Source organism: Lucilia sericata, unplaced genomic scaffold (assembly GCF_015586225.1).
Source record: "Lucilia sericata isolate MDLA Ls3-8-SP2 unplaced genomic scaffold, ASM1558622v1 Contig001325F_arrow, whole genome shotgun sequence".
In the NCBI taxonomy this organism is placed as follows: domain Eukaryota; kingdom Metazoa; phylum Arthropoda; class Insecta; order Diptera; family Calliphoridae; genus Lucilia; species Lucilia sericata.
Window position 1 is genome coordinate 93,470 of NW_023995270.1, and position 27,145 is coordinate 120,614.

The window sequence follows — 27,145 nt, forward strand, 5'->3', positions numbered from 1 at the left end:
TACATGGACACACAGGCAGACAGACGGACGGACGGACATATCTTAATCGACTCAGTGACTCTTAGTCGATTGGCATACTTTGAGGTGGGTATAGGACCAATATTTTTTGTGTGTTACCAACAGCAGTACAAACGCATAATAGCCTCCCCACTATAGTGGTGTAGGGTATAAACATGGAAATAAATGATAATGTGATGCAATCCTCCTCGCTATAAAAACAAAAGCAACCTACAAAACTAAAATTAAAAAAAAATACAATGAATGACTGTGTATGAATGAACGTATGTAGATAGTTTTTTTATAATATATAAGTGGGCTAACTGAGAAGTAATTGAAAATGGGAAATGTTGGATGTATAACAATGCTTACAGTTATTAAACAAGGATTTATAAGTTTCAAAATAAACCTGCAATTTTTAATACATATTTAAATTTTCAAACCTTATTGTGTTTTTATAACTAGAGAACTAGATTTTCACACTCATCGACATTTAGTACGGAAGCCATTACTTCCTTTTTTTATATGAATTTTGCGATTAACCCACGTTTATAGTTAAATGCACGCAACGACATTAAATGAACAAGTACCTCTTCATATCAGTTGCTACATTGACCAATTGCTAAAAATAGTAACAACTCCGACGCAAACACACAACGATCCATGTGATTTTATGTAAATCGTGATAAGTGATCGACAAAAAAAAGAACGTGTGGGAAATTTAAATGTTTCAAATTGAACTCAATAACAAAAAAAAAAACCTCAACTTGGGGCAGCCATTGACAACTCATGTTTGTTGTTCAGACAAAGACAAAGTATTGGCCAATTTTTAAGTATAAACGATTAATTCAAAACAACAACAACAACACCAAAACAGCCAAGTAGAGTAATTGACCAAAAAAAGTAACAACAACAATTAAACATAAAAACTAAAAAATACACAAACAAAAGTGAAAGTGTCAAATTAATTTTGAACTTGACTTATAATTTGTCTTGACAAGTAGCTGTCAATAAACGTCAATCTTAAATAAAAACAAAAATTACACAAAAAAATAAACATAAACAAACATAATTTATATAGTCATCAATTAAGCACTTAATATTTTATAACATTATTATTTATTAAGTGTTGTGAACTTAATTCCCCGTATAATCAACGGAGCATGATTGAAGTCATCGTCATTTGTATGCTACTCCCCAAATATTCGTCATCAAGACTTAATGGCGCCATTCGATCATTATTGATCTGCAGCACGACTGATCATAATTTTAAAGGTGGGCTGAACTTACATGCATACCTACATACATACATATGTATGTATGTATATAAACTGTGGAAAGAGAAAAATATGTATAAGATCATTGTTTACTTTTTTTATTATCTTCGAATACTAATGATTGAGAAGCCGTGTTTATGTTTGAATTTGTATTTTATATTTAATTATCATCTTTCTTCATTCTCTCTCTCTTTTTCTATCTATCGTTATGTTAGTTTAGTTTAGTTAACCTTGACCCAATTATGAATTCATAATAGTAAATCTTCTTTTCATATTTGTAGTATTTCCAATTGTTGTCAATTTCAGAGTTTCAGACAAAAATTTCCATAAAAGGCACATTTTTATTTAAGTAACTAACTAGTCAATGCCTTTTATTGAGGTCTATGAACCAATTGAGTGGGTTCTTTATATCTCTTTTAAGTTTTTCAAATATTATTTATATATAGAGTACTCGATATTTTTAAGGAAATTTGACCCATTCACTGTTTATCTTAAGTAGTTTTGCATAAAACAGTTTTTCAAACGGGAGTGGGTTAAGTTTCTCAAGCTGTTTACATCTTTTTCGGTCGCAACTTTAATTTTAAATTACTTTAACACATAGAATCCTTCGAGTGATTCGTCCAAAGCCAAATCGCAGGGAAATGTTGACTAATTGACATCAGCGAACTGTTTGAATGCTGAATTACTATTATAAATCCTTAAGCTTTAGGTTTCCGGGAACATTTTTGTATTTCAGTTTTACAGTTTCAATATTCAAAATTTGCCAAGTCTGCAGAACAAGGAATCGTGAGGGAATCGTCTTGTACATTTTCATAACCGCAATCGCAGTTTTAGAGCGGTTTGAAGTTCCTTTGAAGTACAAGTTTTGACTGAACTTCTATAAAAGAGAGCACTATCACAGAGTTTAACATTTGAATATTCTGATCGATATACATTATAAATTGATAAGGTTATTTAGGTTAGGTAGAAGGGGATGATCTTAATATTATGAAAATATACACCTAGACCGATCCCGCTCCGGATGTATGCTCCTTTGTATTGAATTAGTTTTTGATAAGTTAAACTCTCTTATAGTGCAACTACCGAACGTTCGATGATTTAAATGCCCAGTTTCCGGAAGGTGATTTTTAAAATTTGTAAATAAATGTTCTTTAGGGAAGTTTTGTGCTTCGAAATTCTTACCACGTGCTCCGAATTGGCCACATTCCACTCGTCGAAATTGGTGAAGTTGTGCTGGTAGTCTTGTATATACTGCCTGGATAATTACCACCAATGTCCGAGGTGAGACTTGTTCCCACTGCCGAACTTCTTTTTATCCTTTTTTTTGGATTACCTTAAGAGATATTATCGTTCTATCCATCATTCCATGTGAGTGAGTACAATCCCCTAATAACATGTCAATTAGCTCTTTCGTTACCAATAATGCCCGTGTTACATTTTCTAGCCCCATATTTTATCTATATCGTTTATATACACATTCAATAATAACACGGACCTACACCTAGAAGCTAGTGTTGTGATCTGGAATATGATATATTTCGTTTTCAAGGTATACAATTTCTATCTTAAAGCTTAGAGCCGTCTGTGTATCAGCAAATCCTAAGGAATATTTGTTCTAATGTTCTATTTGACCATAACAGTCTATCTGGGATCAATGTCTAACAATTTCTTCACCTTTAATGTTCCTAGTATTCGATCTGGTACTCACGACCCCATCCTATAATTAAATTTCATATTGACATTGGACTAATCATAATTTTACAAAGCCAATATGTCATAATGGGACCTAGGCCCATTTCGTGCCAATGGTTCTGCTACATAGCGTCCAGTAGCGGCGTGTCTTGTTATTTGTTACAGAAGTGCTTAATTCTTTCGGTCTTGCTTAGGAAACTGGATTCAATTAACTCAAAAAGTTTTCGTCTTTCTTGTAAAAACGAAAATCTTCAACGGGTAAACATTCAATCCTCCCGCTTAAGCCTTTTTATACTTGATGGATCAGTACTTCAATAAGGTTAACTTCGTTTTAAAAAGCATTCTGTCGTCACTGATCTATATTGATGTGATAACCTTCGTGGTATCCTGTTTAGATGTATTTAAAACTATCAACTCTTTTTTAGAAACGAAAATATTTTCGTGCGATAAAACATGCAAACTTCAACTATCTGAGGTTCCACTAGAAGGTCGTACAAACTATAACAGGATTCCAATGGTCGACAAATGAAAACTTCAAAGGAAAACAAATTACAATCTGAAAGCTCAGCGCCTTCAATTTTTAGGGAATTCAATGAAGTAATGGAACAAATTGTTCAAATTTGTATTTTTTGACGAAATTCTCATTGTCGATGGATCAGGTGAATACATTTGTTATATCCAAAATTTGATAAGCAGATGAAATATTCATTCATCGTAAGTAGGGAATGCGAAGTTATGGTACTCTCGAAAAACGATTGTTGCATCGTACAAAAGAATATTAAAAGTCACGTTCTCACAACTCAAAAACTTATTTGGATCTATACCATGGACCTACCAACACGACAATGCTCAGACTGTCAGAGTTGTAAAACTGAGATTTTGTTAACAAGCTTTTAAATTATCCTCCATATAGTACGGGTCTTTATATAATACAAAATGTTTAGAAGAGTCGTGTTATAAACCAGACATGCGGGGTAATGATTACACAAAGTAATTCACTATATGGTCAATTACAATTACTTGTAATGTGTAATTGAGAAATAAACAATTACAACAATTACAATTATTTGTAATTGTAATTGAAGTTTTTCCAATTACAATTACTTGTAATGTGTAATTGACCAATAACAAATTACAATTAATTGTAATTGTAATTAAAGTTTTGCCAATTACAATTACTTGTAATTGCAATTGAAGTTTCCAATTAAAATTACTTGTAATTGTAATTTATGTATTACTAATTACAAAATTACATGTAATTATAAGGAACAAAATTTACAATTACAAGTAATTGTAACTGGAAATTCTTCAATAACAATTAGAAATAATTGTAATTGGTAAAACTTCAATTAAAATTACAAGTAATTGTAATTGGCGAAACTACAATTACAATTACAAATAATTGTAATTGGATAAACTTCAATTACAATTACAAGTAATTGTAATTGGTGAATCTTCAATTACAATTACTTCAAATGTAATTGTAATTGAAAATGTAGTCATTATCCCCCATGCCTGTTATAAACATATACAGAGGATTAGAAATGTCGGGAGCTCAAAATCACTAGGTTATATTGGATCTCTCTACGTCACTATTATATTTTCAACTGTGTCAATGAAATTAATTTAAGTCTCACAACATATTTTATTTATTTTTTATCACATTTTATTTACACTTAACATTCCTTAAATGATTAAACTTCAAATTAATGCTAATATTTCATTATCTACATTAATATAAATATTTATTTTTAATCTCTTATATTTACAAATACAAAGGTGGGTGGGTCTTAAATTAATCCTGAATAAGAGTTTTACGTTTATGAACAAAATTATTTAAACAGAAACCAATTAATTAACAATTATTAAGAAAACAAACACACGTTTCACAAAAAAACATAATTGCAATTTTAAACAAATACAAAAACAGCTAAACATATATTAAAAAAAATAATAATAATAATAACAATAATTTAACTAAGTTAGTGCTAATAATTAATCTAATTAAATTAATGCAAATTGTACATATTTAAACAAGTTGTATTTCATTTCTCGAAATAAACACAATTTGTTTTAGATAATTCTAACGTCAATTAGAAAGTATTATTGTATAACTCTCTCCCTCTCTCTCTCTCTTTACGTTACTTTATCGATCACAGAGTGAATCCAATCTAAGTATTCGGCCACATTTGTATAGACAGCCGGATGTCCGGCCATGCCACACTGAGTGAAACCATAACTTACAATGCCGTAGGTAACCCATCTAGAATGTTTACGATCGAAAAACATTAGGGGACCACCACTGTCACCAGCACAAGTGTCTTTAGCATATTCACCACCAGCACACAATTGCTTCGGACCCAATTGTACACCAAACAATTCCAATACCTTGGTGCAATTTTCTTTCGCCACCAAAGGTATGCGAAGCTTAAGTTTTATGGGACTGTGTATATTAATGAAATATTTATTAACTATAATGAAAAAAATTAAGTATTAAGTTGATATTTTAATTATTATTCGATTTTAATCTAACTTACACAAATCGGTTCTACCCCAACCAGATACCGAAAACATTTGTCCCTCCTCAAATGTTATATCTTCGGTTTTATTTGGCAAACATATGGGCATAACAAAATGTGTAAAAGAGACGGGATGTTTTAGACGTATCACCGCTATATCATTGAATTTATTAAAAGAATACTCTTTATAGTCGGGATGTACATAGATCTTTTCCACGCCTATATCCAAAGCCGCATCAGCACAACTCAAATAGTTGGGTTCTTCAATGCAATCCGGTTCAGTTTTTACATTAAATTCTCCCAAGCGCACATGTTTTCTATATATTTATTTGTTCGTAGGAGAATTTTGTTTTTGTTTTTGATATCAAAAGAATTGTAAATTTAGAGTAAATTTCGAAATTATTTAAAATACTATACCGCTTACAATCCCTTTTTCTCACGATAACCTTCGCCTTGTACACAATGGGCTGCGGTCAATATGTGTCGGTCATCGATTAAGGCGCCACTGCAACCGTAATCATCTGAAAAGGGTAGAGTTAAAGTAACTAATAAAAAAATGTTCAAATATTTATCTTAATTAGCGAATAGTCCTCATGATAAAATGTTTAAAATCAAAATATATAAAATATTAACTAATAGTCCTTTTTATATTCGGTGTATAACTTAAGCATTAGTGATCCATGTCAGATGTATGTATCTTTGAGTTTTTCATAAATTATATGTGTTCTTTGATTTAATAAAGTGTATCTCAACGTGCGTGAGATGAACCACTTATCTAAAAGAAGGGAATTTATATACCACAATATTGAAGTCGAAGCAGTTTTCAATCGGTTTATTTTGGTGGAACCATAATAGTCCAATTTATGCTGAAATGTATCTAAATGATCTATATGAAGCTAGTTTTGACGGGAAATTGGCAAATATGAGTCCAGATATGAAGCCCTAAAAACAGTTTAATATTAGGCATGGGTCCAGTCGGAGGCCATTTGGCTCATCATAAGACATCGTGAGTAAATGTATTCCTCTCTAATTTAGGTGGCCTTTTTATCATTTTGTCCCCTGAAATAACTATCGCACTACTAACTACTATGACAAATTCTTGAGACAGTTCATATTGAAATCGAGAGAAACAAGAATGTGTGAAACTATGAAACGAAGTATTTTTTTCCATAGATTTTTTGGTGGGTCCATTATGGTCCCATTTATAGTTAAAATTGTCCAGATGATCTATTTAAAGCTAGCATTGAAAATAGCAAATATTAGACCTAATATGAAGCCGTAAGACCAGTTTAAGATTAGGTATTGATCCAGTCGGAGGCCATTTGGTCCTTCGTAAGACCCTTTAAATGGTATTCATACCTAATGGTCTTTTTATTAATTTGATCCCTGAAATAAAAGAAATTCTTGAGATCTTGAAGAGACTTTTATAAAATATCTTAATCTGCGCTTTTGTAGAGCAGGGCACTTAATAAAAGGTGTTGTACCGATTCTTCTTCCTCATAGTGTAAGCAACTGCTATAATAACTAATACTTTACTAGCCTATATACAGCGCTCAATAAGTTTTCCTAAAAGAAGACTTATAGAAGTTCTATTGAGTGCCAAGAGAACCAATGACCTTTGGCCTTTGATGTCAGAATTAGGAAGATATGAATATACTTTTGCGAAAAATTTCGTTCAAGGACTCGTAGGCAATTTAATTTTCCCTGGAACCTAAACCTATTCGACAGAGTGAGAATATCTAGTTCGAAGCGAGGGCTTTGAGAGATGTAGGACTGTTCTCTAATGATTCCACAGTTGGGCAATCTTAGAAGACCATGAAACCAAGCTCATCGGAAAGAACTCATATCAGTTTTTGAACCATCAGTGTATTCTGAGATCGAGTTGTCTTGAAAGACAGTGTTTGCATCTCAGTCTTCTATTTTGGGTATTCTGCTTCTGAAAGTCTTATTAAAGCTTATCGTAAGTAGTATCTAGTAAGCCTGTCGCATTAGATCCGGTTTACTTAAATTATTTTGGATGGGATCATGAACAATGCAATTATATTTCAGTGCATCAAAAAGATGACTTAACAGACGTATATTTAATAGAGTTTCCAAGAGGCCTGGCTAGCTAGCTAGCGTTTGTTCATTACACAAAATGGATTTGGTTTCTGTCGCCTTTCGCAGATTACCTCAACTCCAAAACAGTACCATCCATTCCACTATTTAAATCAGTTTTAATTTTTGGAATCCAATCACTGTTTATCTATGCAATCCTGATAAATGGAAACATTCTAATTGGCCAAGATCACAGCTGATCAAAATATTTCGGAATTCTCTCTTGTTGCCTGCGATATTGTACCAATACAAATATAGTGGTTGAAACAAAATATGCAATATGATAATCATATTTCAAAATTTGATACCAGTTTGATCACATAGTCAATCCATCTATTTTAGCACTATTCTAGATCACTTAGTTGAAGATCTATCGCATTGTTTTCAAATTCTTTTCGCTGATTGATTTGGTATATTTGTAATAAAAAACACAATTGTTCGCAAACAACATTTTGAAAATGATTATAGAATTTAGTAGAGATCTTTTTCACTCTCCACAACTTACTAGTATTATACACCAACAACGCCAACCAGGGAAATTCATCGAGTTCTGCTATTTCACCACCATAAATACGATGAGTCACCTGCTTGCCACACTCGTTCAACAAATTGAAACCCTCAATAGGTTCGACCGTTTGTATGCGACGCTTTAATTTTTTCTTTTTAAAACGTGCTGTGGCGTCTTGAAAACGTCTATATTCGAATTTAGTAAATTCGATACTGGGAAAACGATAATCTTGACCATTAGCCGTACAACAAACTAATGGTTCCAAACTGCGGGCGCGCTCGTCATACGAAACATTCGAAACACATTGAACTTTTTTCAAAAAGTTCACTTTTTCCGCGGGTAAATTTGTCGAATTACGAACTTGTAAATAAGCCGAACATTGACTTACTTCCAGGCAAACGCCCAGTTTATCTTCATTTGGTATTTCGCAAGGTATGCGCACTCGTTCACTTTGTAACGCGACCGAAACATCTTCTTCTTCATCGTAATCGGCTAGATGATTATAGGCAACTTTATTCAGACAATGACATTTGTTAACTAAATTAATTATGATAAGCGTTATGGCTAAATAGCTGCGAGGTAACATGACTCGAGTTAATAAATAAACGTTTTTTTTATTTATTATTTTATATTTTTTTCTTTTCTTTTAGCAACGCTTTTTAATAATATTCATTGAATTGAACTCACAACAGAAAACACTTGTATTTATTTTTAAATTTATTTGTCTGTTCTTTTTATTTTTTTGTTTTATTATTTAATTCCGCGGCAAATCAAAACAATTGAATTAAAAATCGGCTCAGAGACACAATTTACCGTCGAAACAACATGCCGCTTCAACGTACTACTCAACTATGACGCTCAGTAGTTTAAACGAAATCAAGAGTCAACTAACAACAGCTGTTAATCCTACGCGCACTTTTTTCTTTTGGCCAAAAATTATTTAAAATTATAAAACAAACAAATCAAATAAAAATCCAAACCACGCTAAACATACTTGTACACACACTTAAGCAAACACTCTCAATTTCAATTTCCCCAAAAAAAGAAGTAGAAATACTGTCAAACACATTTTTTTAAACAAAAACAAACGATCAGTCATTAATAGAAAAAAAAAAAAAACGTTCAAGATCACCTTGCGATCTTTAAGCACAAACAGAAATACTAATAACCAGACACGAATGAGAGACCAAAACAAACGATAAAAAACTAATACCAAAAAAGAGCAACAATTACAATTGCTGACACCTTTTTACGTTTTTATGCCCACCATCAAAAAAGATGGGGGGTATATTGATTTTGTCATTCCGTTTGTAACACATCGAAATATTGGTCATAGACCCACAAAAGTATATATATTCTGGGTCCTCATTAAATTCTAAGACGATCTAGCCATGTCTGTCCGTCTGTCCGTCCGTCCGTCTGTCTGTCTGTCTGTCTGTCTGTCTGTCTGTCTGTCTGTTGAAAGCACGATAGAGTCCGAATGGAAAGAGCTAGAGGGTTGAAATTTCACATAAATATTTCTTATAGGTAAGGTTTGTTTGGTATTGAAAATGGGCAATATCGGTCCACGTTTTCGGATAGCCCCCATACAAGTGGCCCTCGAAAAGCAGCTTTAACAGCCATAACTTGTTTAAAAATACGAATATAGCGATGAAATTCGACATAAGTAAGTTTCTTGTGATCCACAATCACTGTGCAAAATTTTATGAGGATCGGTCCATAATTGACCCTACCCCACATATAAGGTCCCCTTCAGAAAATGACTTAACGCTCATTACTGGCTTAAAAATTCTAGTATATAGATGAAATTCGTCATAAGTAAGTTTCATACGAGTCAAAATCTATCTAAAAAATTTTGTGTTGATCGGTCCATGATTGACCCTACCCCCCATATAAGGTCCCCTTCAGAAAATTCCTTTAACGCTTATAACTGGCCTAATAATACGAATATATAGATGAAATTCGACATAAGTAAGTTTCATTCGAGTCAAACGAGGTTTGATGGTGGGTATATAAGATTCGGCATAGCCGAATATAACACTCTTACTTGTTTTTGTTTGTTTTGATTTTTTTCCTTGTTTCTCTTTTCATGTTTCATGTTCAGGTGTTAAAAATGCAATCACGGAAAGATATGCAACAAATGTAATAACAAGTTTTAACGACATCGATAATGTTCATAATTGTTGACTTTGCACACTAACTACTTACTTACCGGTCGGTCATTTACACTTCGTTGCATACGAACTGGTAAATTATGCAATAGGCGACAACTAATTGAGAGTACTGGTTCCATTGGTTCCGATGTGCGTACAAAACAAGTGTACATTACGTACTAAGGTATATATGTTTGTGTGTGATTCATGGTTAAAGAAACGGAATCAAAACAAAAATTGAAAAAATGTTTCAGTTTCACTTTCATTTAAAATACAATTTGAGAGTTATGGCAAATATTAAAGCATATTTCTAGGATCACTATAAAAATTCGTTATTCTGCTAACAGCGTGTGAGGAACGTTTTTGAACACCACTATATTGGGAGAACAAACGCATAATATTGTTCTGATGTTTGTAACACCCAAAAATTTTGGTCCTACACACATCTAAAATATACCAATCGGTTCAGAATCACTTTCAGAGTCGATTAAGCTAAGTCCGTCTATCCTTCTGTCTGCCTATATAAACTTTGTGCGTACGCTACGGGTCGCAATTTTCAATTTGATGAAATTTGTCATATGATTCAAGGACTGATATCTTTGCCGAATTTAAGTGAGGCTTGTTGCTGAAACATCTTAGAGATACAGGGATTCTTCCGTCTCTTACCGCTAGTTCATCAATTTGAGACTAAATTATTTAATTTGAAATCTTAATATCGCCCCGTCTAAAAACCTTCCCGTTTTCTCTGATCCAACAATTCTGCATGTGAGCGGAATCAAGGAAGAAACATATTTTAGTAGTAAATTTCACCCAAGTCGTCTGTGGAACAAGGGATTCAATCTTCTAGGTTTCATTGTTCACTGTCATAGATGTGGCGTAAATATTCATTAGGAAAGCGGCACAGGGGTTTGATAATGATTAAATTTTCAGTCAATTTCGTCCAGATTCTGCAATATGAAAATCGTTTTGCGATCGGATTATTTGAATTTGAAAATAACCTAATTTTACCAGTATAGGGCAATTTGCAAAACACCAAGGAACCAATTTGATCAGAAAACTTACTAGCCATTCCATTCTGTAGAAACTTCAGTGTTTCAGAAGATAACTCCAATATCATGTTGTTTGGATAGTTCAAATTTCAGCCTGAAACTAGCCAATCAGAGCGAGATGAAAGAGGACAAGTTTTACAGTGAAAATTCAGGGCAAGTGCCGTTGTTGTTCCGTCTGTCGGAGAGAAAGTTTTGAAAGCCAGTCATCCATTCTAAATCATTATTCTGCACTTATGTCTGTTTATCACTAAGGCATGGAAATAAGGTCAGTAATGACTGGACATTGTAGTCTTCGTAGCTGGGTGGCCCAGGTTTTCTACTAGAAATCGTATGTATATGTAAGGATATTTATAACTAAATCTAACCTAATTCCTTTCCTTCGTCTCACGAATGGCTTGGAAAGAGTTTTAGAGTTTGGATCGATCCTCGGTCTATCGGTTATATCCAGAATAATATAACTTTCAAAATATATGGATTTAATTTCGGTGAAAACCAGACAATGACAGAGAAAGTTTCACTGTCTTCTCTACATGCTCTACACAATTTTCTTAAATTACTCTATCTTCACTTTTCTTAGAAATGGACTTGGTGAAATATTAATCTCTCAAAATATTTGAAATTAGCTGAATCGTTTAAAAAATTTAATTCTCTGGAATATTTGTAATGCTTTTACTTTAACCATTTCTCAAAGTTGTTCCAGTGTAAAGTGAGTTATTTTAGTCCACGGAGACATGATATTGATTGGTAGTGAAAATATCTATATATAGCTCCTACGATTTAAAAATAAAATATTTGTTAGACCACACTGTTTAAAGTCTTAAACATGACTGAAGTAATGATGTTTCTATCGGTAATTTTTAAACTGTACAGTTCGGCATCCGAAAGTCAATGCATCCGAAAATTTTAGTCATTTGCATTAACGTTTAACCTGGTTGGCTCTAGTTGTCTTTCGCCACGAATGTACTCTTTTTAAACGAGGGTGAAAACAGTCGTTACTTTTGTAAGCGAGAGCGAAGATAATCTTACTTTGCCATCCCCAAGTAATCAAGATAGTAGACACTTTAAACAACTTAAGGGGAGAGGTTCATTTTCATGCATTGACTCCTTTAGACTAGCTTTCAGACTGTTTCTTTGTAATCTATGGAGTGGCTAATGACTACCTCATAGGTTAGTAGGGAGACTTTGGGAAACTCTAAATGATAGATTATATAGCTAGTTCGGGACTGTCATCAAAAGGGTAATCCTACCGTGACGACGCAAGATAAATGTCTTAAATTTTGCGCTAATTCCTTATAAAACAACAAAATTTAAATCTATAATTACTTTTGTTTTAATTTATTAAAATAGTACTTATTCGCTTACAAACTAAATGAGTGTGAGAATACAAAAATAAAACAAAAATCATGTTCTGTATGAAAAACAAATACAAATGCATTAAATTTCACTATTTGTTAGGAAACTAAAAATTAGTTAAATTACACTTAATTTGTACTCAATCACTAAAGTTAAATACGCAGTTTCTTATTAATCCACTGAGTATAGCTACTGACACGGGCATATACACCGGGCCAATCCTTGTAACCGCAACGACGACCGAACGATACCACACCCTCCAAAACCCAAACACCGTTGCGATAGTGCATTAGTGGGGCACCGGAGGTCGCCACGACAACTATCCTTATTCGCTGCCCCACCAGCACACATGTGTGTAGATTCTATTGTTAAGCCAATTTACCGTACTGTTGTTTACAGAACTTCTGATCCATTAGGGCAACATTTACCTTTTGCTTAATGGGACTGCTGGAATCGAATTCTGTTGAACCCCAACCGGCCACAGTAAGTTTGGTATCTGATTTAAGATTGTAGGGTGCTAGAACAGAAGGTAAACAAATGGGTCTAACGGTTTTCGAATAACGAACATTATTCTCAAGCCGTAAAAGAGCAACATCATGTACGGGAGTTTTTTGTGCTTTATAGTTTTCATGAATAATTGTCTCTACAACGCGCCAACGTTGATCATCTCCGGGAAATATGGAACTTTGGGTGTAGTCTCTTAAGCCTAAACGAACAGCCACGCTGTAAAATGAGAATCAATTTAATTAAGTTTTGTACATTTTTGGATTAGAAAAAGAAAAACCTACAGTTCTCCTTTTTGTCTTAGAATGGGACCCTTGACACAATGGGCAGCTGTCAAAATATAACGGGAGTTAATCAAAGAACCAGCACATACCGCTTCCTGAGTGGGATCTAATATAAAAGAAAAATTTTTATATGTTCGGGATTTTAAGAAATTATTTATCAATTATAAGATCTAAACTTACCAGACTTTGAATACTCCAAAAATGCCATCCAGGGGAATTCATATAATTCCGTATCCCTACCACCATATATACGATTGTCTATAAACTCTCCACCACAGGTGGGAGGTTCTGGCAATAACGAGGGTTTGGCTTTAGTTAAAACTCTTGGTACATCAGGAAATATGGTGGTTGTGAGGAAATTTCCTCTGAAAATTTGTCTCAACCAAGATCTTTCTTCTAAACTCAATTCAGGCTGTTCTCTTGCCACTGCCACCGCTACTTCTTGTTTTCTGGGCTCTCTGGTGAATCCCGTATCACTAGAACAACAAACATACGGTGTGGTACCAAAACCACCGCCACATCGTGAAGCTTCTACAAAAGTACGATCACTTTGCAACAACACTTGGCAGTCGTGTATGGCCACACATGTGCCTGGTCTTTTGTTGGGGTTTTCACAGCGTCTGTTGATAAAATCTAGAAAAATGCACAAAAGGGAAACAAAATTAATAATGCGTTGGTTTTTTTCGATAGTATCGTTGCATGTTAAGATCATTAATGGTGATCTTGGGGAAACCCCCTATGAGGAAGTATGTAAGTGCAAAGTGCGATAAACGTTAATAGCCTAGTTCATGTTGTTGTGAACCAAAAAAATACTGGTATGTTGCGGTTTTAAATCAATGGGTTTATGTTTTCAAGTTGTCTTTTTATAAAGTTAATAAAGTTTAAACATTTTTGTGGTTTCAGTTTTGTTGTCTGCTTTTGTTTATTTATTGCTCTTAAATTTTACAACAAAGATGAATCTGAACTGGTTTCGTTTCGCCTTTGTTTCGGAGTTAATTTTACGTTTTTTTTTTTTTTTTGAAGACTTCTTTGACTTTTAATCTTTCATTTTTTAGCGGTTTAAATTAGTTGGTTTTTTTATTATTTGTTTTTTAATTAATTTAATTACAAATTCATCAAAACTACTCAAACAATAATTTAGTTTTGACATGCCATTCCCAAATGAAGAAATAATAAGACCCCCACACCTTTCTTAAGAAAACTTAATTTGAAATAATGATTTGGTATTACAATTTTAAACAAATTATTATAATATCTTATTATTCCTAATTGAACCAGAAAATAATTTGTCAAAGTCTTGCCAGACAATAGAAATATTGAGAAATGACAAGATGGAAATTGTATTGACTATAAATAAAATCATTATTCATATTTTAATTTATTTATAAGAATTAAACTGAAATATGTTGTCATGACTTCTATTAAATATCAATTTCTAATCGATCGCCAGAGTTTAGCTAGAGAATGTTCTAATTTCCAAAAATAACGTGAAATTAAAAACGTTCTCAATATTTTCTGTTTATCGGAAATATATATAGCCCATGATCTTGGGTCAATTATGACCCGTTCCCTACAGCATTTGTAAAAATGATTAATATCTTAAAACAAATCTTATTTGAAGAATTTTATCTTAATGTATGAATAATCGATAAATCATTTTTAAAGGTTTTTATATTAATTCCAAAATTTTTGTTCGATTTATGGACAATAAACCCTCGAAGAGGGCTATATCGGGGTAGGGTCAGTTATGAACCTATCTATAAAACTTTTGGATTTAACAAAAGTGATATTTTTAAGCCAATTATATATATGGGCAATTTCGTGTCAAGTGACCCAATTTTTAAAATCGATGTCTTCCGATTTGGCTGAAATTTACACCAAGATCAGTACTATGGGATTGTAGGTCAGACACAAAATTTCAGGAGTCAGATTATTTCCAAAAAAAAAAAAAAATTGGAAACAATGAAGAAATAGCTTTCTGCACTCCTTTGGACAATTTTTGCTAGGACCATTAGGTGAAAAGTTACACTCTTTTGAATAAAACTCTGTATGACCAAAATGTTCAAATTTGACCCCCTCTAAGCCCAGTAGTTCTTGACCGCTAGAGCTGAAAATTTTATCTATTCATAAGGTTTTCATATGTATGGGCAATATCGGTCCATGATTTCGCCTAGCTCCCATACAAGGCCCTAGAAATTGTTTAAAGGATCATAAATTAGTTAATTATACGTCGGACCATAATTGACCCTACTTCCCATATAAAGCCCCCTTTAGAAAATCACCTTAACGTTCATAACTAGCTTTATAATACCAGTTTGATGGCACCAAGAATCCCTCTACAAATTTTTATGAGGATCGGTCCATAATTGAACCTATCCCCCATATAAGGACCCATTCGGGAAATGAAACACTCATTACTATATAAAAAGTTTTATAGGAGAGCTACTTCCTACTACAATTATAAAATTAATACGAAATCTGAACATGGGTGGAACTCGTTTATCTGCGAAACTATTCTAGTTAGAATCGGACTAGCAATAAGGGGCTTGGTAACTCTCATATTGTGAAACTATTGCAGCTAGAATCTTAAAATTTTGCACGAAGATCTTTAACGTCCACTTTCATTTAGGGGGGCTTGGTACGTCCCATAAGGGGCTTCTAACTCTCATATGAGTTAAATATTTGGGGCGTAACTGGGCGGAATTTCATTAAATTCGAATATCAGGGAAACTAGTTAGTGTTTATATTAGATACTTTTAATACTCTATCAAACGAATAATCGATTAAAAGATATCTAAAACACTAGCACTGAAGTAATTAATGATGTTTCGACAAAAGGAATTTTATTTGAAAGAATTTCAATTTGTATAATTTTTTACAAACATTTTAATTTTATGAATATGTTAAATGTAACAAAAATCATAGTGTCAGTAAGAGAATGGATGAATTTGTCTATAAAAGATTTAGTGATTGACTTTGTATTGGACCATTAAATCAATGAAAAATTCAGGGTCAATGTTAAATAATTCATTGAATGAATTCATAAACAAATGTAAAATATTTCCAAATTATATAAATGATATTTCTCACTCAGAAATGATTGAATCCCATTATTTCAATGTACAGTTAATAAACTCATTAAAATATGGATGTGTATGAATCGATTCTTAGGAATTTAAAAGAGCAAAGATCTGCTTAAGATCAATGCAATAATAATGTTTTTATTATTTAGTCAATTTGCTGTAATACCAAGTGATATTTTGAATACTTGATATATAAATTCTTAAGTTTTTTATACTCTACACCACTTCAATGGGGAGGGTATATTGGGTTTGTGCTGATGTTTGTAACGCACAATAATATTGGTCCTATACCCACCTTAAAGTATACCAATCATTTTCTGAGTCGATTTAGCTATGTCCGACCGTCCGTCCTTCCATGTAAACCTTGTAATCAAACTACAGGTCGCTATTTTGAAGATAATTCAATGAAATTTGGTACATGATCTTCTATTGTCTCAGGGACGAAGCCTATTGAAAATGATTACGATCGGTCCATACCTTGTAATCAAACTACAGGTCGCAATTTTGAAGATAATTCAGTGAAATTTGGCACACGATCTTCTATGATACCAGCGACGAAGTCTATTGAAAATGGTTAACATCGGTCTATTATTTCGCCTAGCCCCCATACAACTGGACCGGACTAATAGGGCTTTTAAGTTCATAATTATGTTTAATTTACTCGTATCTCGACAAAAAGCTGCAAAACCAAGTTCTATACTAGCCTTGATGAACCTCATGAATTTTTTAATTATAGGGTTTTATTTGACCATAGCTCCTATTCAAAGCCCCCTTCAAAATTTGACTTAAATGTCCACAATTTTATTTAACAATAAATGGCTTAAGTATATCTGAGGCAAGGTACAATTCAACTTAAATGCTTTATTATGAAAACTAAATCCCTTTTTTTATGTAACAGCTACCGGAGACGAAGCCTGTTGAAAATGGTTAACATCGGTCTATTATTTCACCTAGCCCCCATACAACTGGACCGGACTAATAGGGCTTTTAAGTTCATAATTATGTTTAATATACTCGTATCTCAACAAAAAGCTGCAAAACCAAGTTCTATACTAGCCTTGATGACCCTCATGAATTTTTTAATTATAGGGTCTCATTTGACCATAGCCCCTATTCAAAGCCCCCTTCAAAATTCGACTTAAATGTCCACAATTTTATTCAACAATAAATGGCTTAAGTATATCTGAGGCAAGGTACAATTGTGTACCGGTGTAGGGTATTATATGGTCGGCCTCGCCCGACTATAATTTCTTACTTGTTTTAAGATATATCTCATTCCCATAAGGAAGTTTTAACGTTTCAAAATTTTAAGTTTGTTTAACTAAACGTTATATTTATCTACTTTCTAAGTGTAGAATCGTGATCTTCTTTAATAATAAATTTTGTTAATAACATTTAAAATTTAAACCATTTAAATTAGACACTCCTACAGGTTTATCACAAGTATCTTGCAAGTCTTGTGGTTTTTAAATATTTTTTTTTTTAATTTTATTTGTCTTAGTAGTCATTAAAAATATTTTAAAATTTTGTTTATTTCTGTGGTTTTTGTGGACACACTCAAGTTTAATTAATTAATTACTTCAATAGATAGACATACAATAAAAGACAAACAATATAAAACAGGAATTTATAAAATTTGTCAAAGAAAAGAAAAAAATATATTAAAATAATTTTTTTAGTAACGGAAATTTTTACTTGATTCTAGACGCAAAAATTTTATTTTATTGTAAATTATTATTATAAACAATTTTTTTTTTTAAAAAGGGGATTTTTTTTAAAAAAAATATTAAAAATCAGATAAATAATTATAAACTGAAGAAAAAAAATATAATTAATTCATAAAAACCAAAAGGCATAAGAAATATGTAAATATTTGGAAATTTGTTTAATATTTGTAGTATGTTTGATAAACAATCTCTAAAATTAGTAACTTTAAAATTTTAAATGTTAAAAATAAATCATGTATAACAATTACAGACTTGTTTTTGTTCTTTATTTGAATATTATTTGTATTTCTTTCTTCTTTTTGGTGAGTCCAGTTTTTTATTTGGCATTCATAATTATATTTTATATATCTACTAAAAAAGAAAGTGAAGCCGTGGCCAATGTTGGAGAGCAAACGCACGTCATATCCCCTATAACGATGTCGTCCCCACCTCAGCAACCTAGTTGCTGTCATTACGGGATACTATGAAACTTGGCAACTACGCAAAAACAACTTGGACTACCATATAACGACTTCTGCAGAAGGAAGAGGAACAATCCACCGAACAACTTCTTTGTCACTTACTTTTAATGGTAATTACTTACTTCAATAACAACTACATATCGGCTGGATTACATGGAAGTAGTCTATTAAGGTCTTACTAATAATGTGTTATATAAATATTTTCTAATTCACTAGTCATCTCGTCCCATATATCTTTAATTTTCATTTCACTTATTCTTATTTAACTTCATACTATCCCCCTCTCTTCTCGCCAGCTTGATTATCCCCAGCAATAAAAGAACTTCCAAAGAAGCGAAAAAGAAGTAGAATTTACTCCATTGAAGTACTAAAAAAGACCTGAAGAAGTGATGATTTTAACACAGGCTTGTCATAAGAGGGATGTCCTTTTTATTTGATTCCAAGTTCACTACTTCTGATGTCATTCTCAAGAAGTAATTTTAATGCTCTTTTTTTAGAAGTTATTCGGAAGTGAAATTATAGTTAAACATCACTTCCTGAAAAGGTAAAAAATAATCAATTAGTGGTACTTTTGAAGTGGTGAGAAATGTTATTCTTTTGGAAGTAATTCGTTTTATTTTTGCTGGGGCTTTACATTTATCACAAAGGGACCAATAGGACACACGTGTGTGTCTTTGCAGCCTGGAAACATAAAACCTTGGGTTTATTATATTGACGAAATATAAAGTTCCCCTAAGTCCATTTTGAGGGCACTGCAAAGGTTAAAGATTCGACACATACGAAGAGTCAACAGACCCACACCATGTTCAAAAAACGTGAAAACTTGGGTTTAAGTTTTTATTTTTAGGCCAAGGATCTACTTCTACTTTTTCGGATATACATATGACATTTTTAGTACCCAAAATCTATCAGTCTCCATGTCCATGTTATCAAACTTCAGTACAAATTTTGAGGCCACAAAAGGTCATGCCCTAATATTAGCGCCCTATATCGGATTCTGGTGTTGGCTATCATATGTTTAAAATATATATATTTTTCGATATAATAGAAAGTATCTATGCTAATTTTAGACAGGCCACCAGACTTTCAGAGGACATAACAAATTTTATTAAAAAAGATGTCTTCGCGCTGTTATAGCGTCTCAAATATGGCCAAAAACTTCGATCTCTGGGTTAAAAATTTGTTGGCCCATGAATGCTGACCTTATGAATTTCTAGAACCAGAACTGGTACTCTTTTGAACTATAACACAGTGTAGACAGGACCAATTTTGAAATAAATAGAGTGGTACTCTTTTCACATATATTTCTAGAAATTAGGTATTAAAATTGTCAGGATATATGAACCGTTATATTGGGAAAGTGGTATGAGTATGGTATGGTGCGTATTGTATTAGAATTTATATCAGATAATGTTAAGGTACTTTTTGTTCTACAAATGGTACTTTTTAAGTTTTGTATAATATTTAAGATATAAATATTATGGGATAAAAAACTCTCCCTGTCAATATAAAGTGCATACTAAGTTATTAGTTATTTAACGCTTATTAATCGCTTATTAAACAGATACATAATAATATTACTTGCTACCAAATAATTAATTAACTTTATAATTAATCACTTGTGTTTTAAATTAGTTCAGTGAACTTATTTTTTTTTTAATTTTTTTGAAATCGAAAACAACAAATTATAATAATTATATTAAATTTTTTACCCACTACAAAGGATAATTGGTATAGTGTAGCAATTATAATAATTAATTAGCTTAGAAATTCTTTTAACCACTTAGAACATAATAAGACTTTTTTGCCCCCCACACAGTAATTTTGTCAAAATATATCTTTGTAATTATGACCTGCGTTCAAGGCCAAACTGGACACAAGAAGTGTTAAACGTGCCCCTTTTTTTACAATGAACAAAAAACAATTGTAAAAACGAACGTGATTTTCAAACATTTAACAAAAACAAAAAATGTATGTATACATTTTTATTAGTTGTTAAAATGATCATAAATCTTGTTTATTATTTATTTATTTTCTTGTTAATTTTTGTGTGTTTAAACAAAAAAAAATAAACCATTCATACATAAAATTACTATAATCATTTAAATTCCATAAAATCTTTATTCATTATGGAGCAGTTCCAACAAAAGCCGAACAAACAGTCAGCATCAAGCCAAAATATGCATGCAGAGCAACAACAATTTGGAAAAAGTAAAAAGTGATAGTTAGACAAAACCGATTATATGGTAACCTACAATAGCTGTGAGTAAATTTAAAATGATTTGTGTTAAATGGTCTAGTACTTAAGCCAGATATTGTTGAGACTTAAATTGAATTTTGGAATATGACCTAATTTTGGTTTTAGGTGCTATAATGGACCAATCTGGAAAGATTTTGTCGCAATTAATATGTATAAGATTCATGATCTTCGGGTGGGGATGTGAGACATTGATCCTTGATAGGAGATCGTGATCAAGTAAAACATTAGATCAAACCGCTGTGGCATTCAGTTGTTACACGGATGTTAGTTAGTTAGTTAGTTAGTTAGTTAGTTAGTTAGTTATTTAGTTAGTTAGTTAGTAGTAGTTAGTTAGTTAGTTAGTTAGTAGTTAGTTAGTTAGTTAGTTAGTTAGTTAGTTAGTTAGTTAGTTAGTTAGTTAGTTAGTTAGTAGTTAGTTAGTAGTTAGTTAAGTTAGTTAGTAGTTAGTTAGTTAGTTAGTTAGTTAGTTAGTTAGTTAGTTAGTAGTTAGTTAAGTTAGTTAGTTAGTTAGTTAGTTAGTTAGTTAGTAGTTAGTTAGTTAGTAGTTAGTTAGTTAGTTAGTTAGTTAGTTAGTTAGTTAGTTAGTTAGTTAGTAGTTAGTTAGTTAGTTAGTTAGTTAGTTAGTTAGTTAGTAGTTAGTTAGTTAGTAGTTAGTAGTTAGTTAGTTAGTTAGTTAGTTAGTAGTTAGTTAGTTAGTTAGTTAGTTAGTTAGTTAGTTAGTTAGTAGTTAGTTAGTAGTTAGTAGTTAGTTAGTTAGTTAGGTTAGTTAGTTAGTTAGTTAGTTAGTTAGTTAGTTAGTTGTTAGTTAGTTAGTTAGTTAGTTAGTTAGTTAGTTAGTTAATTAGTTAGTTAGTTAGTTAGTTAGTTAGTTAGTTAGTTAGTTAGTTAGTTAGTTAGTTAGTAGTTAGTTAGTTAGTTAGTTAGTTAGTTAGTTAGTTAGTTAGTTAGTTAGTTAGTTAGTTAGTTAGTTAGTTAGTTAGTTAGTTAGTTAGTTAGTTAGTTAGTTAGTTAGTTAGTTAGTTAGTTAGTTAGTTAGTTAGTTAGTTAGTTAGTTAGTAGTTAGTTAGTTAGTTAGTTAGTAGTTAGTTAGTTAGTTAGTTAGTTAGTTAGTTAGTTAGTTAGTTAGTTAGTTAGTTAGTTAGTTAGTTAGTTAGTAGTTAGTTAGTTAGTTAGTTAGTAGTTAGTTAGTTAGTTAGTTAGTTAGTTAGTTAGTTAGTTAGTTAGTTAGTTAGTTAGTTAGTTAGTTTAGTAGTTAGTTAGTTAGTTAGTTAGTTAGTTTAGTTATTAGTTAGTTAGTTAGTTAGGGGGTTTATTTAGTTAGTTAGTTAGTTAGTTAGTTAGTAGTTATTAGTTAGTTGTTTAAGTTAGTTATTAGTTAGTTAGTTAGTTAGTAGTTTAGTTAGTTAGTTAGTTAGTTAGTAGTAGTTAGTTAGTCGTTAGTGAGTTAGTTAGTTATGTAGTTAGTTAGTTAGTTAGTTAGTTAGTCGTAGTTAGTAGTTAGTTAGTTAGTAGTTAGTTAGTTAGTTAGTTAGTTAGAGTTAGTAGTTATTAGTAGTTAGTTAGTTTAGTTAGTTAGTTAGTTAGTTAGTTAGTGTTAGGTAGTTAGTTAGTATTTAGTATTTAGTTTGAAAGAAGAATGTGTCTACATCAAATCCGAAGAAATACACCTAGGCCTAAATTTGGCCTATTGTACGCCTCCTTTACCAGTGCCTCAGGTGGCAATAGAACCCAACATCTCCGATTAGAACATTAACCACTAACTAACCTGCTGCACAGATGGTTCTAAACTGGAAAATAAACTTGGCCTAACGATCTCTATTGAAACCCAGTTATTTTCCTAACACTAACTGCCGCATAACTTACGTAGATTGGAATGAATATGACGTCAATAGTGGTTAACATCTTTTTCGATTGTCTGAAGGAAATTACTTCGATATTAGATCATAACCGAATACTCATCCAGTGGTAAGATTTGCATTATGTGGTTACCTAGGCAATTAAGGACATTCGGAATTTAAAGAGCAAATGTACTTGCTATAAAGGGAGAAGAGCTTGAGGAAGTTGACCCTCAAAATGCAAAACTGTTCGATGCAATGATATCTGAATTAAAAACGTGGACAAATAAGGGCTCAATAAATCCGAGATTAATATGATGTTTGAATTATTTGTGGACACACAGGTTTACACGGACACAACTATACAAATTTGGACTACGACGAATTCAGATCATACAAAAAGTATAGTGAAACGCTTCTCTGTTATAAGTGAACACTTTCTCTGTTATAAGCAGGCTTTCCTAATATCATAGGAGCGATATTATTTCCGATATTAATTCCCTCTGGAACACCGATTACAACTACGCTCAGGAAACTGAGATTCTGAACGATAATTGCTTTCATGTAAGGAAACACACAACAGGGCTGTTGTCTAGATATATTTTTTTGGAATCTGATGAAATATACATTCTGTATACACTTCAATATAATCTAACCTATTAAATCTTAAGTCAAAAAAGTCCGGTTGCATAGAGGCTAATTGTACTTCTTAAACTATTTATTTTAAGTTCAATAGATTCATTTCTCAAATGAAATATATACAAAATTTTATGAAATTATTTTTAGAATTTCAAAATTTTCAGATTTTATCACGATTCTGAACCGATTGGTAAAATTTGGCCCATATTTCTGATGCATTACAAAAATCAACAAAAACGCATAACAACTTTCTCACTATACCCAAGTAGGGTATAAATACTTCCACAACAACAACAAGAAAAATCCGCCAAAAAAAACAAATTACTTAACTTTATGTCACTTCCGTTTTCGTAAAAAAATATTTGCGGTCGGTGTCTTTATAACTGCATGTGATTGTACATACATATGCATGGATGTGTGTAAGTGATTTTGAATGTTTATATTTCAATTAATTAATGTTTTGACTTACAATTTGAATTTGTTAGAGATTGAGCTTGCACTGCGACAATTATGGTTAAAATAAAGAATCCAGCCGTTAAATTTACTTTCATTTTAACACTTAAACGATTCAACAACATTTAGTCACGTCACTACAATTTTTGAATAATTTTTTGTTTTAATTTGTTTCTTAATACTTTTTGTTGTTTTTAATAATTGTTTTAATTACACTTGTATTCTTGTTAAACTACTGTATGTTGTTATTTTTTAATTTAATTGTTAATTCATAATTTTGTGGTTAATAATTTGTTGTTAATTTTTTTTTTCATTTATTTATATAAATTTTTTCCAAACATTTGTTTCGTTTCACAAACTAGAAACAAAAAATATTATATTGACCTTGTTGTAGATTTTATTTTATTATTATAATTTTGTTTTTTTATTTCATTTCGTATTTATTTATTTCTTGTTAAATTTCAAAAAAAATAAAAAATTTGCATTTAATCTGAACCGTTTGCTGCTCGTTTGTTCGTTCGTACCGTAGTTAACACTTTGATGCTTGAGATTAAACTGAAATTAAATTAAGAATATAACAAGGCTTTTATATATAGTAAATAGCCACCAAAAACCATTCACACTAAATCTCTGGTCAACTTTACTCTTAATGGGTTTTTGCTTAAGCTACCAAACAAAATAACAACCGCAGTATGTGTGAACGCATTCATATTATAAAAATTATAAAAAAAAAATCTCTTAAGAACCAGATAATAATAATAATGCTGATGATTTGATTTTGTTTAATTTTATTGCAAAAAGTTTGTGGTAAAGTACAAATAAAAAAATTTGCATTACTAATAAGAATTAGTTTAAAAAATTTCCCTTGGTTAAAAGGGAGTGAGTTTTTTTTCTGGAATTTGTAAATTTTCTTGTAAAACTTTACTTAATTTAAATAATTTTCAGTTCTTAGATTTTATTATAATATAAATACAATTCCAAGTATTGAATGTTATTAATTTGTATTATGAAATATATATTAAAATTCTAAATTATAACGAAATTGTGTATAATGGAAATTTACCCAAATTTGGGGAAACTCGGTACTTTACATTACAAAAGTTATGAAATTAAACATGTTTAGACCTGATTTTTATATGTAAGCAAAATAATAATCTAATTTAAAATGATTCTTTATAATATGAATCATGTTTATCAACCATAATATCACTATTTTAGTCACTCTTTTAAAATGTAATTTTTTTTTTTTAAAGAAATTTCTTAAAAATTATTATTCCATTTTCACCTTCTCGCATCTTAATAACAATATGAAATTTGAATATTCTGAATCTAAATGAATTGATTAGTTTGGAATTTATAAACAATTCAACATTTTTGAAAATTACAAACATATGTAGGGTGCCCTGGTAGTTGGTAGTGTGCTAGCCTATCAATCTAAGGGTTTTCGGTTCGATTCCCAGAGACTCTAATCTGCTGCACTACAACGGGCGTACACAGAGGAAAAAATAAATATACATGGCAACGGATTGTTTGTCAATAGTAAGCTTACCACGTTTAGTAAGTGATATTAAGCTTACCACGTTTGTTAACATTTAGACAACGGATGTGTATAAAATTTACACTTCAACAACGAATTGTTGCAATGTTGTCAACATTACATAATGTTATCGTACGTATGTATATACTTTGACAACGGATGTTATTGAAACAGTTTGGTGTCAATTTGGTACCAGGCGTGTATATTTCTTTTTCCCTCTGTGTATGGTCATCGTCACCCTGCTCGGTAAATTAGGTTAGAACATAATTTGTAATTGTTTTGTAAAAATTTTACTGCCTTATTCATAACAATTTATCAAAGATTTGTCCTTTAAACCTTTAATAAATTTTTATGAATAACACCCTTAACATTTATGAACAATTGTGTGATCCGAAATTTGGCTCGGTTTTCACGATTTATTTATATTTAAAGAATTTTCACAAATTGAGGATCAATTGATTACACACTTCGACAAATACATCAAGTAAGAGCTTTATATTCAGCTATGTCCAATCTTTTATGCCCACTATTAAAACATATACCATAAAATAGAGAGTATTTGGGAAAATTGATGTTGGTTTGTATGGGAAAATTGATGTTGGTTTGTATCGAATTCCAACGTTGTATTCGTATTTTTTAGCCATCTTTTGAAGGGGACCTTATATTGGGGTCAACTATAGACCGATCCTCATAAAATATAGATAGGTTTCTGTTTATATAGAACTCGTTTATTTTAAAATCGATAATTAGAGTCAAAGTCGTTTTCTAAAGGGGACCTTATATGTGGAATAGGGTCAATTATGGGCCAACCCTCACACAGATGTAGAGAGATTTTGCTTCATATTTATAGAGATTTTGGTTCGTATAAAACTTGTTTATATCGAATTTTATTGCTATATCTGTTTAACCCTTTCACTCACAAAACTAAACCGCTGGACTTTTTGTGAATACGACTTCACAACACATTTTATTTTGACGTATATTTATCATTTTTGACGAAAAACGGGAAAAGTGTTTTCGAAGGATAACGTGGATTTACCTATTTTTCTTTGGAAATAACCATTTACTGTACCTTTGAACTCGAAATTGCGCTCAAAATGTTAAAAAATTAAAAAAAAAATCTTGGGACCCCGGTGTCCTGTATACGCGAAAGAGTTAAAATGAATTTTGGGGGGTCTAGGTGAAAGCATCTACCGAAATCGCACATTTTCAATACAGAATAGTTGTGCAAAATTTCAGCTCTCTAGCTTTATCATATATATTTTTCAACAGACAAACAGAAGGACGGATATGATCAGATCGTCTTAGAATACATATACTTTTATGGGTCTATGATCAATATATTCGATGTGTTATAGACGTTTGGCCAAATTTGATATTCCACTATTTAAATAGAAATATTGATTTTTTAGTGGCAATTTTCGTCAAATATTTGAAAGATGTGGTGGATGTGGCCATTCTGGTCTATCTTTCAAAAATAACATAGCCTATTGAACTTCGAGTGTAATATCTATATACATGTGTTCCAAATTCAACTAAATCGGTCCAGACGTATACATATATTAGGATTATGATTACTGAAGTGGTATTAATGACACAAACTTTTAGGAGGCTACTTTTCGAAAATAATATTCAATATTTCACGACTCTCTTGGTCCCTGACCAATGATCTTTTAATAACTTTCTTACGTCATCTGTTCAATCTGTCGACTTAAAA

General features: G+C 31.6%; 1 protein-coding gene and 1 pseudogene across 1 annotated transcript; both read right to left on the reverse strand.

The window, feature by feature from the left end:
- Nucleotides 1-4,635: 4,635 nt before the first annotated feature.
- On the reverse strand, nt 4,636-8,923 carry LOC119610965 (phenoloxidase-activating factor 1-like). Its single transcript, XM_037966391.1, has 4 exons — nt 8,088-8,923; nt 5,910-6,006; nt 5,504-5,802; nt 4,636-5,437 (listed from the first exon to the last, which is right to left on the reverse strand). The coding sequence occupies exons 1-4, from the start codon at nt 8,674-8,676 to the stop codon at nt 5,103-5,105; spliced, it is 1,320 nt and encodes a 439-aa protein (XP_037822319.1). The 5' UTR covers nt 8,677-8,923; the 3' UTR covers nt 4,636-5,102.
- Nucleotides 8,924-12,715: 3,792 nt separating this feature from the next.
- LOC119610966 lies at nt 12,716-24,435 on the reverse strand (annotated as a pseudogene).
- Between the last annotated feature and the right edge of the window lie 2,710 nt (nt 24,436-27,145).

What these genes read in the sequence shown, in the direction of transcription:
- LOC119610965 (XM_037966391.1), bottom strand. Translation starts at nt 8,676, where the DNA reads ATGTTACCTCGCAGCTATTTAGCCATAACGCTTATCATAATTAATTTA. An exon ending in GTTGTTGGTGTATAATACTA is followed by an intron (nt 6,007 to 8,087) that starts GTAAGTTGTGGA and finishes TACCCTTTTCAG; the next exon opens with ATGATTACGGTTGCAGTGGC. An exon ending in TTGGGGTAGAACCGATTTGT is followed by an intron (nt 5,438 to 5,503) that starts GTAAGTTAGATT and finishes TTTTCATTATAG; the next exon opens with TTAATAAATATTTCATTAAT.